Source organism: Tarenaya hassleriana, unplaced genomic scaffold (genome assembly GCF_000463585.1).
Source record: "Tarenaya hassleriana unplaced genomic scaffold, ASM46358v1 Cleome111, whole genome shotgun sequence".
In the NCBI taxonomy this organism is placed as follows: domain Eukaryota; kingdom Viridiplantae; phylum Streptophyta; class Magnoliopsida; order Brassicales; family Cleomaceae; genus Tarenaya; species Tarenaya hassleriana.
The window spans coordinates 284622-302020 of record NW_010961398.1 but is presented as its reverse complement, the minus strand read 5'-3'; the positions used below and the strand labels follow the sequence as shown (position 1 = coordinate 302020).

General features: G+C 41.3%; 1 protein-coding gene across 1 annotated transcript; it reads right to left on the bottom strand.

The window, feature by feature from the left end:
- Positions 1–9736: 9736 nt before the first annotated feature.
- On the bottom strand, positions 9737–10924 carry LOC109116370 (uncharacterized mitochondrial protein AtMg00810-like). The gene is made up of 3 exons (XM_019201606.1): positions 10845–10924; positions 10506–10795; positions 9737–10179 (listed from the first exon to the last, which is right to left on the bottom strand). Exons 1-3 carry the CDS (start codon positions 10922–10924, stop codon positions 9737–9739), a joined length of 813 nt encoding a protein of 270 aa, XP_019057151.1.
- Between the last annotated feature and the right edge of the window lie 6475 nt (positions 10925–17399).

The window sequence follows — 17399 nt, the reverse complement described above, 5'->3', positions numbered from 1 at the left end:
GATCTCGATTCGAGGGTTGACGAACATGTGTTGTTAGCACGCGGTGAATGGAAAGGTCGCGGTCACGGCCGAGGAAAATGGCATGATAGAGGTCGTGGTCATTTAGGAGGTGACAGAGGTAATCAAAGGTTCGACATAAGTAAGGTGCAATGTTATAATTGTCATAATATGGACATTTCAAGGTGAATTGCAAGGAGAAACAAGTACATTTGGTGGAAGACGATGAGGAAGAAGCTACTTTGCTATGATGGAGGAACATGTTTAAGGAGGTGATTGTTGGAGTTAAGCATGTTCCTCACGTGTGGGCTTTTGACTTGGTCATTTATGATTGTTTTTATTTTAGTTTGAATAAGTCTTCAAAGACCTAGTATAACGCATGTCTTCTATATTTCTAGTTTTGGTTTGTTTTTTTATTCATTATAAATAAAAATGTAAGCTCGGCATATGAATAGAGTGTGGGTTTTCCTTAAGAAATTTTCTCATCAACGTATTGCTTTATTAAATTATTTTTTATGCATTCCATTATCTTTGTTCGATCTCTAGCTCATTTTTTAGTCTACAAGAACCTCCACCCATTTGGTTACGTAGTCAACTGCAAGCATAATGTACAAGTTTCTACAAGAAGAGGGAAAAGGCCCCATAAAATCTATACCCCAAACATCAAATGGTTCGACCTCGAGAATGTATGGTTGGGGCATCTGATGATGACGAGAGATAGTACCTGTATGTTGGCAAGCATCACACGAAGACACAAACCTGTGGACATCTTTGAAAAGAGTGGGCCAATAGAAATCGGCTTGAAGCATTTTGGTTGCAGTCTTGGACGTCGCGAAATGTCCTGCGTAGTCAGAAGAATGACAATGGGAAATAACATTGAGAATCTCACCTTCTGGAATGCAGCAACGGAAGAGACTGTCTGGTCCTCTCTTGAACAGGAATGGATCGTCCCAATAGTAGTCTCGAACTTCGTGAAGGAATTTTTTTCTGGCGTTGTAACTCAGATCAGGTGGAAGAACCTGACTTACTAGGTAGTTCACGTAGTCAACATACCACGGGAGAGTAGAGATGGCGAAGACATGCTCATCTTGAAGATTGTCATCGATGGGAAGTTGTTCTGGAAGTTCAAGACATGACAAATGATCAGCTACGCCATTCTTAGCTCCTTTCTTGTCCCGGATCTCAAGGTCGAACTCTTGAAGAGGCAGTATCCAACAGATGAGACGTGGTTTAGCATCCTTCTTGGAAAGTAGATATCACATAGCAGTGTGATCGGTGTAGACTATGACTTTGGATCTGACAAGGTAAGACCTGAATTTTTCGAACACAAAGACAACAACAAGCAATTCTTTCTCAGTCGTGGTATAGTTTACCTGAGCGTCATCCAAAGTTCTGCTGGCGTAGTAGATAGCATGAAGAACTTTGTTATGCCGTTGTCCAAGCACGACTCCTACAACATAATCGCTGGCATCGCACATAATCTCGAAAGGCAGATCCCAATCTGGCTGTTGAATGATGGGCGGGGAAATCAACGCTTTCTTTGAGCGTTTCAAAAGCTGCAAGGCAATCATTAGTGAAAACAAAAGGCACATCCTTACATAGGAGATTCGTGAGAGGCTTGGTGATCTTGGAGAAATCCTTGATGAAGCGACGACAGAAGTCGGCATGACCAAGGAAACTTCGGATGGCTTTGACATTGTGCGGAGGCGGTAGTTTCTCGATCACCTCGATCTTTGCTTTATCTACCTCGATGCCTTTATCAGAAATTTTGTGTCCAAGTACAATGCCTTCCTGTACCATGAAGTGACACTTCTCCAATTGAGCACTAGATTAGCCTACAAACATCTATCCAAAACTTGACGCAAATTTATCAAACAAACATCGAAGGAAGGTCCATGGACAGAGAAATCATCAATGAATACTTCCATCGAGTCTTCAATAATATCGGAGAAGATTGCCATCATGCACCGTAGAAAAGTAGTAGGGGCATTGCATAGCCCAAATGGCATACGCCGATAAGCAAAGGACTCGTAAGGACAAGTGGAAGTCGTCTTCTCCTAATCATTAGGGTGAATAGGGATTTGAAAGAATATCGAGTAACCGTCAAGAAAGCATAAATAAGAGTGAAGAGCAAGACGTTCAAGCATTTGATCAATGAAAGGTAAAGGAAAATGATGTTTGCGAGTGTTCGCATTTAACTTCCATGCATATACGCCAGCCCGTCACTGTTCTTGTCGGTATCAACTCATTCTTGTCGTTTTTTATCACTATCATACCACCCTTCTTAGGGATGACTTGAACCGGACTCACGCAAAGGCTGTCGGAGATAGGGTAAATGATACCTGCATCCAAAAGTTTTAATATCTCTTTCTTGACAACTTCCTTCATCGATGGATTAAGTGTGCGTTGATGTTCGATGGACAAACATAGTTCAACTAATACTAATATTCCTCTGGAATCGTCTTCCAAATAAATTCGGTGCATGTAGAGTGAAGGGTTGAGACTTTTGATGTCATCTAGGGTGTACCTGATAGCTTTCCAATATTCCCGCAGTGTGGTGAGTAAACACTCGAGTTGTGAATCATCCAAAGCAGCATTGACTATAACAGGGTAACTGGATTCTAGACCGAGAAACATATACCTAAGCCCAATGGGCAGGGGTTTCAGCTCGAGCTTCGGAGCAGTGGAAGGACCTCAATCAGGTAGAGGATTCATGGAAGTTGATTAGATGGTAGAGACCGAAGAGGATTCGAACAGTGGGAGAGACTCGAATAGGATCCATAAATCAACACGGTCCGTGTTCATAAAGGACTCAGCTGTGGCGTGTCGTGCACGGGTTATCTCGTGATGTTGCACGGTCGTGTCAGGTAATGCATATTTGCTCAGACAATTAACATGGTCTGTGTTAACATTTAACACGGCAGTGTTGCGTGAAGCACGATCTAAGTTCATAGAGAACACGGGCGTGGCATGTTCAGCGTTGTTCGGCAGAATGTCGACACGGTCCGTATTCACACCCAAAACGGCCGTGTTGCATGGCATTTCATCTAACCCGTCTAGAAACGATGTGTATGCTTCGATTTCACGTTCCGTAAAGGTACTGTAACCCTGTTCAACAATGAGAACAATAGAGAGGGCATCAAATCATGAAATTCAAAGAGTACCTCATCAGCTAAGGCATCCATCAAATCGATGTAATAAATGGAATCTACTGTAGATGGTTGCTTGAAATTTTGATCGAGCTTGAATTCCACCGTTTCATCGCCGATCTTGAGTGTCAAATGGCGTGCACGAACATGGACAATGGCATCTGCTGTGTTCAAGAATGGGAGATTTTGGAATCCTCGTCCATATCAAGCACCACGAAATCGATAGGCACGTAGTAATCGCCGACTTTCAGCGGGACATCATCGAGAATACCCATAGGATATTTGACAGAGCAGTCAGCTAGTTGGAGAGCCATAAGAGTTGCCTTGAGTTCTCCCACGTTGAGTTTCTTGTAGATGGGAAGCGGTAGAAGACTTACATTGGCACCTAGATCACAAAGAGCACGATCTATAGAAACATTTTTCAATTTGCAAGGAACCGAGAAACTACCTGATCATGCTGAAGAATGGCGTTGCACTCAGGATTGAGTGTGATGGACTCCTTCTCGATGACTCGTTTCTTTGTGAGAATGTCCTTCAGGAATTTGGCATAGGATCACATCTGAGTGATAACCTCATGAAATGGCATAGTAATCTCCAACTTACGCACCATATCAGCAAACTGAGCAAATTGAGTGTCCTCCTCAGTTTTCTTGAGTCATTGTGGGAAAGGAACTGGAGGCGAACGTGGTGGCGGTGGCACATATACATCGCGTTCTTCGTCACCGGATGTCTCTGTCGATTTTTCTGTAGCTATAGCGTCAGGAAAGGATGTAGGAACAGAGTTAGAGCACTGTCCTTGCTCTGTAGACGTGACAACAGGATCGACGAGCTCTTTGCCGCTTCGTAGGGATATAGCATTACAGTGTTCTAGGGGATTCACTTCCGGATTCCCGGAAAGTGATCCCTGAGATCGCGAAGGTACAGAGGCAGCAAGTTGCGCTATCTGGTTATCAACCAACTTGAGATGGGCATCGATTTTCTGCTGATGTTCTCGCATCTCGGTGCGCATGGCTTCTTGATCCTGCATAAGTTGTGCAAACATTAATTTAAGATCGAGATCTAAACTTACTTGCGGTTGAGGCGGAGGCGCAGCAAAATTCTGCTGAGGCTGACGGGGTGCTATGTAGTGTTGAGGGGCTTGGTTCTGATGCTGAAAGGTATTCCGGGGTTGAGATTGATTTCCTTGAGAAGAACCCGGAATAGCTGGACCGCCGAAATTGTTTTGATGAGCATTCAGAACGTTGGAGGAGTTCTTGTATGAGAAGTTTGGGTGATTCCTCCAACCCGAATGGTATGATTTTGAGTATGGATTGTTGGCAACGTAGTTGACATCTTCAGGCACGTACTCATCTCATGGTGCGTCCAAATCAGTTATCTGATGAGCGTTTTCTACCTGCATTCTAAGTTTTGCCAGTTCTGCACGTAAAGCTTGTATTTCGAATTGACTTTTCTTACTTGCACAGTTGTCTTTAAGACCAATACTTTTCATGAATTCATGGGAAGGGACGCACTTCTTAGCCATCTTTAGTGATCTGTTGTTCAATGAAGTCGAAGGACTTCTCATCGAGGCTTCCTCTACAAGCAACTCGAATGAGAACCCGAGTATCTTCCTTCAGATCCTTCAAGAAAGTGGAGATAAGATACCTCTTGTCCAATCCGTGATGAGGGCAAAGTCATTGATATCCAAGGAAGCGGTCCCAAGTTTCGCGCAACAATTCATCAGGTTCCTGCATAAAAGAGTTAATTTGTTGTTTTGTGAGCTGGGTCTTGCTAGCAGGGAAAAATCACTACATGAATTTCTCTTGCATCTGATCCCAATAAAAAAAGGAATCTGGTGGCAATGTGTGAGCCATTCTAGCGCAACATCCATTAAAGTGAATGGAAAAGCCATGAGCATAAGTGACTCATCGTTTACTCCTTGAACCGTCTTCACAAACTTGCATAGCAGTTTGAACCGAGTCAGATTGGGAATTGGATCTTCATTAGGTCTGCCCCTAAACGCTGATGAGCTGAGCATGCTGATGAATGCCGGCTGAAATTCAAACTTGTTGCGATCTATATCGGGTCGGCCAATGCATGAGAGTTGTTGAGTGTACTTCGGCTGAAGATATGCCCCATAGGTGTCATTATCATTCTCAACAACTAAAGCACGTTCCTCCATCTTCTTCTGTTGTTTCTTCTTCTTCCGATTGCGTTTGGCAGATTTCTCGATCTCAGGATCAAGAGGAACTAGGTTGTCAGACCCAGAACTCCTAGTCATATACTAGAAAAGCCTACACACCAGAAAAATAGAACAAAGAACGAGAATAGACCACGAACTGGATAAAGGTAAGTAAGAAGGGATCTAGATTCAAAGGAATCTCTATCTTAGTGCTAAACTATTTCCCGACAACGGCGCCAAAAACTTGATAACGCAAATCTAGGTATAGAAATAATGCTCAAGTGATAGAAACCAAGACACAACGATTGCCGTAAGGATACAGATCAACTGTAGTATCAGGGTTGAACATAGGGAATAGTTAACTTTAGGAACAAGACTCGACCAATAATTAGATCAGGAAATATAGAATGAAGTATGTGAATATCGTAAATAAAGCGATAAACAAACTAAGTGAACTCAGATAACTAAACCACCGTAGTTTCGGGATAACCTTAACGCGCAGGGATGGTTTCTAAGGATGGAGAATCTACGAATACCAAACTCTAATCGGGGGTCTCAAGTTCTAATATAAGATTTGGCTCTTTCAAGTCCTAAATATACTATTCAAAACTTATCGATCTCTCAACCTAATAGATTAAAATATCAAACGCATTAACAAACACTATCACGGTTCCTAAACCGATTAACCTATCTTTCAATAGTCTTAATCAATTCATTCAATGAATTCGTTCCGAATCTAATTCCAACTCTTTACCAATCTGAATCTAAGATCAATCAATCAACAGGCCAAGAAGATCAAAAGCAATAAAATCAATTCAATTAAACCGACGAGTATCGATAATGTAGTCTCGAAAAATAAAAACCAAACAAATTCCTACAAGGTTAAATCCCTAGCTATAGTAAAATGACTACTCGCAACCCATAACAACAAACGAGTTCAAATCAATAAAGAGAAACATGAAAAACAGATAGAGAAAAAACTCACAGCGATCTCTCGACGACGATTCTTCAATCTCTACTTCCGGAAACTCCGTCTTGATTCTCTCTCGAGTTCTTTGGCTTCTGCTGTGATCTCTCGATGATTTTTGAGGTCCAAGACGTCTCCTATTTATTTGTTTATCGGCTAGGCTTCTTCCTTTGTTGAAAACGGAAGTTCGGATGCAAAATAGGAAGTTTTCCCATAATGCAACACGACCGTGTCAAATGACGATACGGTCCGTGTTAATTGTCTGATCAAACTTATGCACTTCTGCACGGGCTGAACACGGGTGAGCTGCAAATCGACATGATCGTGTCAATATATGACATGGTCCATGAAGATTGTCTATAATAATTTCTTTGTTTCTTCATTTCTGTACGACCATGTTTGAACTCGACATGGTCGTGTTCAGATGCAACTCGAGCTAGAAATGTCCTTAGCGTTCCGTTCCGATTCAATTTGCTCCAAAATCCTCGATTATGCTCCTCTGGTGCTCATAATATATTTGTTACCTGTTCACCCACCAAAGAATGCAAATGGAACAAAACCTAGTCCTAAAATGTTCTTCAATTTCTAATAGTGCACAAAACCGATGGAAAAGTGCTAGAGAATGGGGCTTAAAATAGAGAAGAAAATCATGTTATCACATTCATTAATTTTTTGATTTCCAATCTCAAAATCCTTTATGGTATTAGAACCTAAGGTCTAAAAGAACCCTTGATTAAAAATCCGCTGCACATGCACCATATTTTCTTGTTCATGAGAAGTACTGAAGAGGAACCTGCATTCTCTTTTCATTTTCTTGCATTTGTAGTACGGTTTTCAGTGAGAACATCACCATTTCTTGTCCCTCTTGGTCCTATTCAAAAAAAAAACTATGCCCTTTCAGTCTCATTACGAAGGCTAGAGGTGTCAGAAAAACCCGGGGCCCATTATCCGACTTGAACCTGCCCATAAAATTTACGGGTTTGGACCTAGGAAATTGAAGCCTGATCATCCATTGGGTCAGCCCAGGCCAGTCTGAAAAATGCGGGCCAAAATGGGGGCTCGGACCGGACTGGTCCGGCTCGGCTCGTCGAACCGAATAAATAAATAAATTATATATTATATAATATAAATATACATAGATATAGATAAATATATATACATATATGCATAAATATATACATATTCATTCACTAATATTTAATAAATTTTATTATTATATAAAAAATAAAAAATTTGAGTTTTAATTTCTCTTAAATTAAGATATATATTAATAAATATTTTTATCAAAATTCTGTTTTTCATTATCTTTAGTATATATTATTTTTTTTATTTTGATGATTTTTTATTAATAGTTTTCTTTTTGTTATTTTGTTTTTAAAATTTAAATCTAAAATTCGGTCCAAATCCAAAAAAATCCCATTGGTTTACTTTTCTTGGTTTTATAGATAGTATACACAATGGCTTGATATTAGGGTTGGACACGGGTCGGTACCCATGATTTTGGAGATACCCATTTTCGTCTTCATCTTCACGGTTTCATGAAAACAATGTCTCATTCTCTATCTCATTAACACTAGGTATTCGTCGACCAGGTACCCGTGACTAAGAGACGGGTACCCTCGGATATCCATACCCGTAAAATATATTTTTTAAATAAATATAAACCAAATATTTAGTAAAATTATATTATTTAATTCAAAATATGTTTAAAATATAAAAAAAATATCTATGAATATATAGATTTATAGAATTTTTTAAATATATATGTTAATTTTTAAAAATTTAAAACTTATATTTAAATAAATAATTTAAAAAAATATAGCAATATTTGATATTTTTTTAGATATTTACGGGTACCCACGGGTACCGTCTTGAGAAAAACGAAATCCGTACCCGTCTTTGTTTTAATCTATTGGTACTCATTTTCGTCTTCATACAGATGTGAGTACCCATTTTTTGGGTACCCTCGAGATCGGGTACCCTCGAACCTGTGGATAACGAGTATAAATGCTCAGCCCTACTTGATCTTGCAGGTTTAATCATCAAGTGAACCCATCATCACTCAAGAGACAAGGCTAATGTGGTGTCAAGAACGAATAGCGGTTTTAGACAATGGAATTTTCGAAACTCTATCGAAAGATGATTTAACTAACATGGCCACTATAAGAAATGTTTAAATTTGCGACGGAATATTCTGTCACAATACGAACAAGATTCTGTCGGTAATAAAGAAATGCGATGACGACAAATGTTATTCCGTCGCTAAATCATTGTCGCAAAATCCGTGTGGTCGGTAATCTGTCGTGATGTTTCGACTACATACGTCTGTAGGTAGCTGTCGTTACATTGCGATAGATTTATACTTTTCGGTATACCGTCGTTAATCGAAAAACGTCGATCTGTCGCACATATACGACAAAAATATCTGTAGGTCTTTGTCACTAACTGCGACACAGTTAAAATATCAGTAGTGTAATACGAGCCGACAAGCATTGGAAAATCTATTGCAAAACTTTTGTCGTTACTTAGTGATAGATGTATCTGTCGGTAATCCGTCGGTACTGTAATTGTCGGAACTTCACGATAACCTTTCTTCTGTCGGAATAATACTACAGATATATTTGTCTCATTCCGTCGCAATATTGAATAATTTTTTTTAAAAAAATATTTTATTTATAAAAATAAAATATTTTTAAAAAAAATTATTATTATATAAAAAATATTTGTTAAAAACAAAATTTAAAAAAAGTAATTATTATATAAAAAAATACTTATTTAAAACAAATTACCCAAATAATTATCCAAATATCTGATGCGGTACATTGTTTGTCGGAAGCTGTGGAAGGTTCGACTCTGCGTTAGGGTGTTGTAATGACTCAAGGCCACTACAGAATGATAGAGTTGTCCCCACACACCAACACAGGACCTTTTAGCATATTTTGTACTCACTCGCACACATCTCGGAAAGTACTTCCCAGTGAACGATATCGAGGGTTTTGGAAAGTAATTTTCTCTTAAGTATTATTGATGAATACAATACGTACTTATATACAATTGAGTTAACTGAATTATAGAAACTAAATAACAGAGAATAAGGAGTGATTGAGAGAGAATATTGGTATACGATAACAAACGAGATATCAAAAGATATCCTTTCCATTACGCCCCTGCAAGATGTGGCGCATGAGCGAGACCCATTTTGACGCGAAGAAGATCAAACCATGCTTTCGGGAGAGGTTTTGTAAGAGTATCCGTAAGTTGATCTTGAGAGGAGACATGAGTGACGCAAAGGAGACCATCTTGTACAAGCCCTCAGATGAAATGGTAGACAACCACAACGTGTTTCATTCTCGAGTGAAAAACTGGGTTGGCGCAAAGATAAGTTGCACCCACGTTGTCACAGTAGAGCACGGGTTTTGTTGATGTCGAAACCCCAAGTTGAGAAAGAAGAGACGACAACCATCATAACTCAGCCGCTGTGGAAGCAACAGACTTATACTCTACCTCGGTGGAAGAACGAGCCGTAGTTCGTTCCTTTTTGGAAGACCAGGATATGGGATGATTGCCAAGGTAGACAGCGTGAGCACTAGTGGACGTAAATTCATCTCGGTTTCCACCCCAATTAGCGTCGGAGAAGGCATGAAGAGCAAAAGAATTTTCCAAAGACATGAATATACCGAGAGAAGGGGAGCCAACCAAATAGCGCAACACTCGTTTTACAGCTTGCCAGTGGTCAGTCGTCGGACGGTGCATGAATTGCGACAGTTTATTGACCGTAAAGGCAATATCTGGACGTGTAAAATTGAGATACTGTAGGCTACCCACCACATTGCGATACTCGGTCGGATCATCCAATGGAGAGCCGGAGTGAAGAACAAGGGATGTCGTTGAAGACATCGGTGTAGCTACAGTATTCGCATTAAGCATATTGGTACATTTAAGGAAATCCGAAACATACTGTTGCTATGTGAGGAACAGACCCTTGGGGGAGCGAGAGACTTCCACACCCAAAAAAAACTTGAGATCGCCGAGGTCCTTGACGGAAAAACGATGAGAGAGAAGGTTATTGAACCGTTGGCAGCGTGATGAGTCGTTTTCGGTGACCACAATGTCATCGACATATACTAGAACATAAATGACGATGCCATGGTCCCGGAAAGTGAACAGAGATGTGTCCGCAAGAGAGTTCTTGAAGCCCGACGATATGAGAAATTTTTGGAGCTCGGTGTACCAAGTCTAGGAGCTTGTTTAAGCCCATACAATGCCTTATGCAATTTGCACACGTGAGAGGGTTGATCTTGATCGACAAACCCTGGTGATTGCACCATATAAACATCATCATGGAGACGACCTTGAAGAAACGCGTTGTTCACATCTAGTTGACGCAGTGGCCATCCAGAAGTAACCGTGATGCTCAGGACAAGTCGAATGGTTGCCAGCTGGATAACCGGACTAAATGTGTCATGATAATCGATACCCGATCTTTGGTGAAATCCCTTCGCCACTAGACGAGCTTTACACCTGTCAAAAGAACCATTAGCTTGTCGTTTAATTTTAAAAACCCACTTACATCCCACTATGTTGTAGGAGGGATGCGAAGGAACCAACTCCCATGTTCCTCTTGACAAGTGCATCAAATTCCTCCGTCATCGCTTGTCTCCAATGGGAAGACTTAAGAGCTTGGGAGACCGTCGTTGGTTCTATGTCCGGGGGAGGAGAGATGGATGAATGGTGGGCAAATTTAGTGGAAGGCTTGATGATGTGATTTTTGGAACAGGTTGTCACCGGATGATGGTTTCTTGTTGGGCAAGTAACAACGGAAGAAACAGGGGATCATTTGGTTCGGTGTTTTGTGGGTATGGTGGATCAGATTCATTTGAATGAGGTTGAGGATCGATATGTGTTGGTTCTTGGGCATTTGGTGGTGAGGGCGGGGAGATATGTTCAGCTGGAGAAGGCGACGGTGATGCATTTGCCGGCAAATAATCGCGATTCAGAGGCACATTCGGAGCTTGTTGCGTCATGAGTGGACCACGAGGAACCAGGAAGTGAGATGGTGAGTGTGATAAGGAACTAGACTTGGATGACGAAGAAGGGACGACCGAAGAGGAAAATTTTGTATATGGGAAGACAGACTCGAAGAAGGTGACGTGCCTAGAAGAATAGATGCGAGAGGTAATGGGTTCAAGACACAGAAAGACACTTTGTGTGAGGGAATATCCAACAAACACACATGGAGACGAACGGGGATCGAGCTTATGATGTGAGTAGGGAAACAACCAAGGGAAGCAAAGGTAACCAAAAGTGCGGAGTTTGGTGTAATTGGGCGAGGTGGCAAACAATAGTTGAAAAGGTGACTTGTAACCGAGAGTTTTGGTTGGAAGCCGATTGATAAGATAAACAGCGGTGGGGAATGAAAAAGACCAAAGCGAGAGCGGCATGAAGGCTGCGGAAAGAAGAGCTAAACCGGTTTCCATGATATGTCGGTGCTTTCTTTCCGAGATTCCATTGTGCTCCGGGGTATGAGGAGGAGTTGTGAGGTGAGTAATGCCGTGAGAGGAAAGAAAGGATCGAAAGGCAATATATTCACCTCCATTATCGGAATAAAGGGTTTGGATTTTGAGTGAAAAACGATTTTCGACGAGAGATTTGAACCGAGGAAAGACATCAAGGACTTGAGATTTTCGGTGTAACGGATAGAGCCATGTATAGCGGGTATGATGATCAACAAAAATTACATAATATTTGAGACCATCAATGGATGTAACGGGAGAGGTCCATACATCAGAGAAAACTATTTCGAGAGGTTGCGTAGAAATAAGAGTAGACATAGAGAAAGGAAGTTTATGGCTTTTATTGATTGAACATGGTTCACATAACAAAGGTTTGGAAGAATGAGACGACAAAGGGAGTGAGAACTCATGAATTACACGATTGAGGACATTGGACGAAGGATGTCCTAATCGAGAATGCCAATCCAAGAGACTCGTTTTTATTGCGGAAAAGACTTGAGGAGATGAAATTGGAAGGGGGGAAGGAACCAAGGGCCACTCATAGACACCATCTTTAAGCGATCCGGTTGTTATTGACGCCCCCATCACGAGATCCTTTACCTGAAAATACAAAGGAAAGAATTCCACCGAGACCTTGTTAGTGGTACACAGTTGGTGTATGGAGATGAGATTCTTATGAAGAGAGGGAACACATAAAACATTAGTAAGGGAGAGAGGTTTCGAGAGTGAGGAGAAAGACATAGAACCTGTATGAGAGATGGCATGGGTGGAGCCGTCTCCAAGCTCGACATCTTCACCACCAGAGTAAGGAGTGTGGAGGGATAATGTCGCCAAGTCGGATCTGATGTGGTGGGAGGCGCCGGAGTCAAGTAGCCACGTTGGGGACGAAACAGGGGCCGCCATGGTGTGATTAGCTCGAGGTTGCGATGAAGGGGCGGAGTTATTGGTGAGCACAGCACCGGGAGGAAGAAGATGGCATCGTTTGGCACTATGGCCAAACGTACCACATAGCTGGCATTTACCTTGATAGTCGGTGCCTCTCCGAGTACGTGGCTGTGAAGAGTCCGAGGAGGAGCGTGGTTAGGACTGAGTCTGCCAATTTGGCCGAGAAGCGAGGTTTGAGTTCCTCGATTGAGTGTTGTTGGCCGAAATTGGGAAGACTGGAGGAGTAACATCGGCGGTCATAATAACCGACTCATTATTGAGTAGCTTCTCATGTAGCTCAATAAAAGAGATAGGGAGATCACGAGCGTTGATTGCATCGGTCACGGGCTTGTATTCATCTCCCAATCTGGACAGTACGAGATCAATGAGATCTTCATGATCAAGAGGCTTACCAAGGAGTGCTAATTCATCGACTTTGACCTTAAAGAAATGCATCTAATCATCAATCTTCTTCATACCCTTGATGAAGCGATGCATATTGTCCTTGATTTGTTTGATGTGACCACGAGAGGACCGACCGTATGTCGAAGCAAGCGTGGTCCATGCTGCACTGGTTGTCTCGGCACGAGCAATGAGTGCTTGGCACGAAACATTGATGGATCCAAGGAGAGCAGAGAAGATGAGGCGATCTTGTCGAAACCACGAGTTGTAGGTCGGGTTTGGTTTCATCACATTGTCTTCGATAATTGTAGGAGGAACATCAAGATCGGGATCAAGATAATCCTGCAGATCATAACCTTGGAGTAAGGAGCGAATTTGAAGGCTCCAGGTTAGGTAATTTGTGGCCGAAAGTTTGGTGATATTGGTAACATTGATGTTAACCAATGGAGAGGGCAAGTTCTCGGCGTTTGCGGTGGTTGCCAGTGGGTCAGAAGGAAGGGTGGAGCCGTCGGAGTTTGTATTGTCAGTAGACATTGCGGTGGCCAGAAAAAGAGATTAAGAGATCAGAAAAAAAAGTCGTATGACTATAGGAGCTCTGATACCATGAACGATATCGAGGGTTTTGGAAAGTAATTCTCTCTTAAGTATTATTGATGAATATAATACGTACTTATATACAATTGAGTTAGGTAAATTATAGAAACTAAATAACAAAGAATAAGGAGTGATTGAGAGAGAATATTGGTATACGATAACAAAAGAGATATCAAAAGATATCCTTTCCATTACCCAGGAGGTCATCCATCCTAAGACTACTTGATAACACGTATTTCGGGTGATGTTTTGATATAGGATGTCTAGCGTATTTCACTCGATTTTACATATTTGTAGACATTGTAGGGCATATTTGATTTCGATATTGGTTGGTTGTGTTATTTGGTGTTTAAACTCACTCAAATCCGATATCGGAGTAGAAAGTTATGAGCGAATTTGTGAAACCCATCAAAACTGTTAAGTGACACGATCGTGTCATTTTCAGCCACACGATCGGGTCACTTACTAGATTTTGGAAATATTCCGAATTTTGGCCCATAAAAAGAAGAGTTAACTAGGGTTAGCCTCCAAAGTCGAAAATATTCAGACTTTTGACAGAAAATACCTAGAGCACACAAAAGAGGGAGATTATCAAGAGGAAAGAGATTGGAGTCGAAGACGGAGATTACGAAACCAGGAAATCGAATAAGCATTCTTCCTTTCTTCTATTTTACGATGTTTTGTATTATTGATATGAACTCTGACGTCTCGATGTTTAGCGAATAGTTCTTTTGCTGTAGGTTAGGGATTTGCTATGTAGGGATCTTTGGTTTTTAAATCCAAACTCTGTGAATTTATTTATTCTATTCGGTTTATTGAATTGTTCTTAATGTGTTCGATCTTATTAACCGCTTGATTGAATGGACTTAGGGTTTTAATTCACATAGAGATATGAGATTCTAACCTGGAAATAATTCAATAAATAGAACAGGTATTGCATCGAGAGATGTATATTTGCCTAGGGATTATGATAGCGTCCGTTCATGCATCCAGGGTTTTAGACTATCGAATCGAGAGATTAGTAGGATAAAACATGGATAGTGAGGTTAGCCTCGAGAGAGTTAATCTCTACTTTAGAGCTTGAATTCCCTGAGTTGAATAGATAAACCACTGAGTTTGCATCTTTTGAAAGATCCTTGCATGTAAAGCAATCCCGAAGCCAGCAGTACTCATCATTCATAGTTTACAACCGTTTTATCGTTTCCTTTACTACACTCTCATACCCACATTATTTTCTCTGGATTTAGACTAAGATTTGGATTTGATTTCTTTGTCTGCTTTTGTCCCTGTGTTCGACCCTAGCTACTACAATCTATCCGTACACTTGCGGTATTTGTTGAGTCTAGGTTAATTATCACTTGATTCATATTTCTGCACCTAGATTGATGACATCAAGTTTTTGACGCCGTTGCCGGGGACAATTTAGGCAACATGATTAGATCCTATCTTGTATGGGTATTGTTTGTTTTTCTTTTTCTTAAGTGATTTCTCACGTTTTCTTCATTTGTTTTTGTTTTTCGTTTGGTGCACAGGTTTTTCTAGTTATGACCAAGAGTGATGGGACATCAGACCTAGTACCTCTTGATCGTGAGCTTGAAAGGACCGTTAGATACATCCGACGTCGACGAAGACAAATGGAGAACGACCGAGATTTTGCTCTTCCCGATGGTGCGAGGGCAATGCTGATTCAACCTTTGCCCAGTACAACACGCCTAAGCACACTGAGCTTTTGGCTGGTATTCGACTACCAGCCATCGACATTGTTGGTTGTAATGCTCTAGGATGATCCGTGATATGACATTTTGACTTTGTATTGATTCATTGATTTATGAATGCATTACATTCCTGTTATATGATTGGCATGTTTGTTATATTTCGGTATCCATGAATCATTATAGAATGATTCTAAACACCCTGGTCAGTTATCATTGTGGGAACAATGATGAATTAAGACTAGCATGAGGTGTGATCGATGCATTGGATGCATATCACAATCATGGGTACTCGTTGTGAACGAGTGACTGGTTGACCCGCATGAGATTGTCACATGGACAAAGTGATGACTATTTATGAATGCATTGCATTCCCGTTATATGATTGGTATGTTTGTTATATTTCGGTATCCTTGAATCATTACAGAATGATTCTAAACTCCCTAGTCAGTCAATATTGTGGGAACAATGTTGAATTAAGACTAGTATGAGGTGTGATTGATGCATTGGATGCATATCACAATCATGGGTACTCGTTGTGAACGAGTGACTGGTTGACCCGCATGAGATTGTCACATGGACAAAGTGATGACTTGAATCTCATACAGCGGTTCGTTCTTGGATCCTCAGACCTGAGATGTCTAGAGTATCTGATATGAGGAGTGGTGTGTCTTGACTGCGTCAAACGTCGTCTTTAACCGGATGATTATAATGGCGTTGATCAGATACGTTCACGAATCATATGGAGATAATAGACATGCAATATGGGACTTGTCACCTCCTCAATAGGAGAGATATCGTTGGGCCCTCTCGTGGAAGTCGGACTATGAAAATGCGTGGCCATGCTATAGATGAAGTTGCATCTATTTTATTAGTCGATTTGCCAAGACGAGAAAGCGGTTGAACTTGAAGGGTGGCTCAAACCATACCCTTGTTCAACATATGGTATCGGGAGATAAAGGATCAGAACTCGAGCTGTTATTGCTGTTGGGTTTCCTGCGATCTCATAAGCGAATCCTATTCCTAAGAGATCAGTTCTAGGGTTTGTGCAGCGACTGAAAAACAAAAATTTGATGAAACCCTAAAACCTATCATGCATGATCTTGTAGAAACGTTAGAACGCTTACCTCAATCGATCCGGGACCTGTACCAATCGAAGAACGTGTCTGATCACTGTAGACAGGAAGAATACCTCGCCCTCTACACGTATCCACACCTCGGGATGGATTCCAACCTTTGGAACTTGTCTGCTAGGACTCGAATCTTCTATTCGATGATGTGCTTTTCAGAAAACGTGACTTCAATCACTTCTTTTACCCTCTAGACTCTCCAAAAAGGTCTCAAGAAGTTCTCTAGGTCGGCTACCTTGTGTTAGGGATATTAATCTCCTCTTTTTCAAGTGATTAACCCTAGATCCGGACTTTTAAAATTAAATCCGAAACCCAGACCGAACGGACTGCTTAGTAGTCCGTTCGGTCTGGACACTTGGTCCGTTCGAACCAGTCTCATAACTTGGTCCGTTCGGACCGACGAGTCAGTTCGTTCGGTCCAACGCTTGGTCCGTTCGGACTGGACTCTCTAGTCCGTTCGGTCCAACAATTTGGTCCGTTCGGACTAGATCCTCCGGTCCGTTCGGTCTACTCCCAGACCGGACGGTCCGGACCTCTGTCCAGTTTTCTCGACGTTTTCTCGTGTATTTTTCCTTCCCTGCGTGTGTGACCCTGTAGGCTCATTCGATATAGCAGTATAACCCGAAATCTCCATTTCGGATATACAAGTCATAGGCGGTCTCTAGCAAGACACTATGACTACCTATCTCGAATAGAGTTTGTTCATGATCTTACGAACGCCAGTGATGATTCCGGTTGATGATCCTTTTGTATCACGATAAGGCATGGAAAAGCCACCTTATCTGATTCGACTGCTTTCTCGTTTACTGAGTTCGACTGTCTGAAATAGACGACGTTCGTCTATAGTGCG

What these genes read in the sequence shown, in the direction of transcription:
- LOC109116370 (XM_019201606.1), bottom strand. Translation starts at nt 10,924, where the DNA reads ATGACGGAGGAATTTGATGCACTTGTCAAGAGGAACATGGGAGTTGGT. An exon ending in CTCCTACAACATAGTGGGAT is followed by an intron (nt 10,796 to 10,844) that starts GTAAGTGGGTTT and finishes TTCTTTTGACAG; the next exon opens with GTGTAAAGCTCGTCTAGTGG. An exon ending in TAAACAAGCTCCTAGACTTG is followed by an intron (nt 10,180 to 10,505) that starts GTACACCGAGCT and finishes CGAATACTGTAG; the next exon opens with CTACACCGATGTCTTCAACG.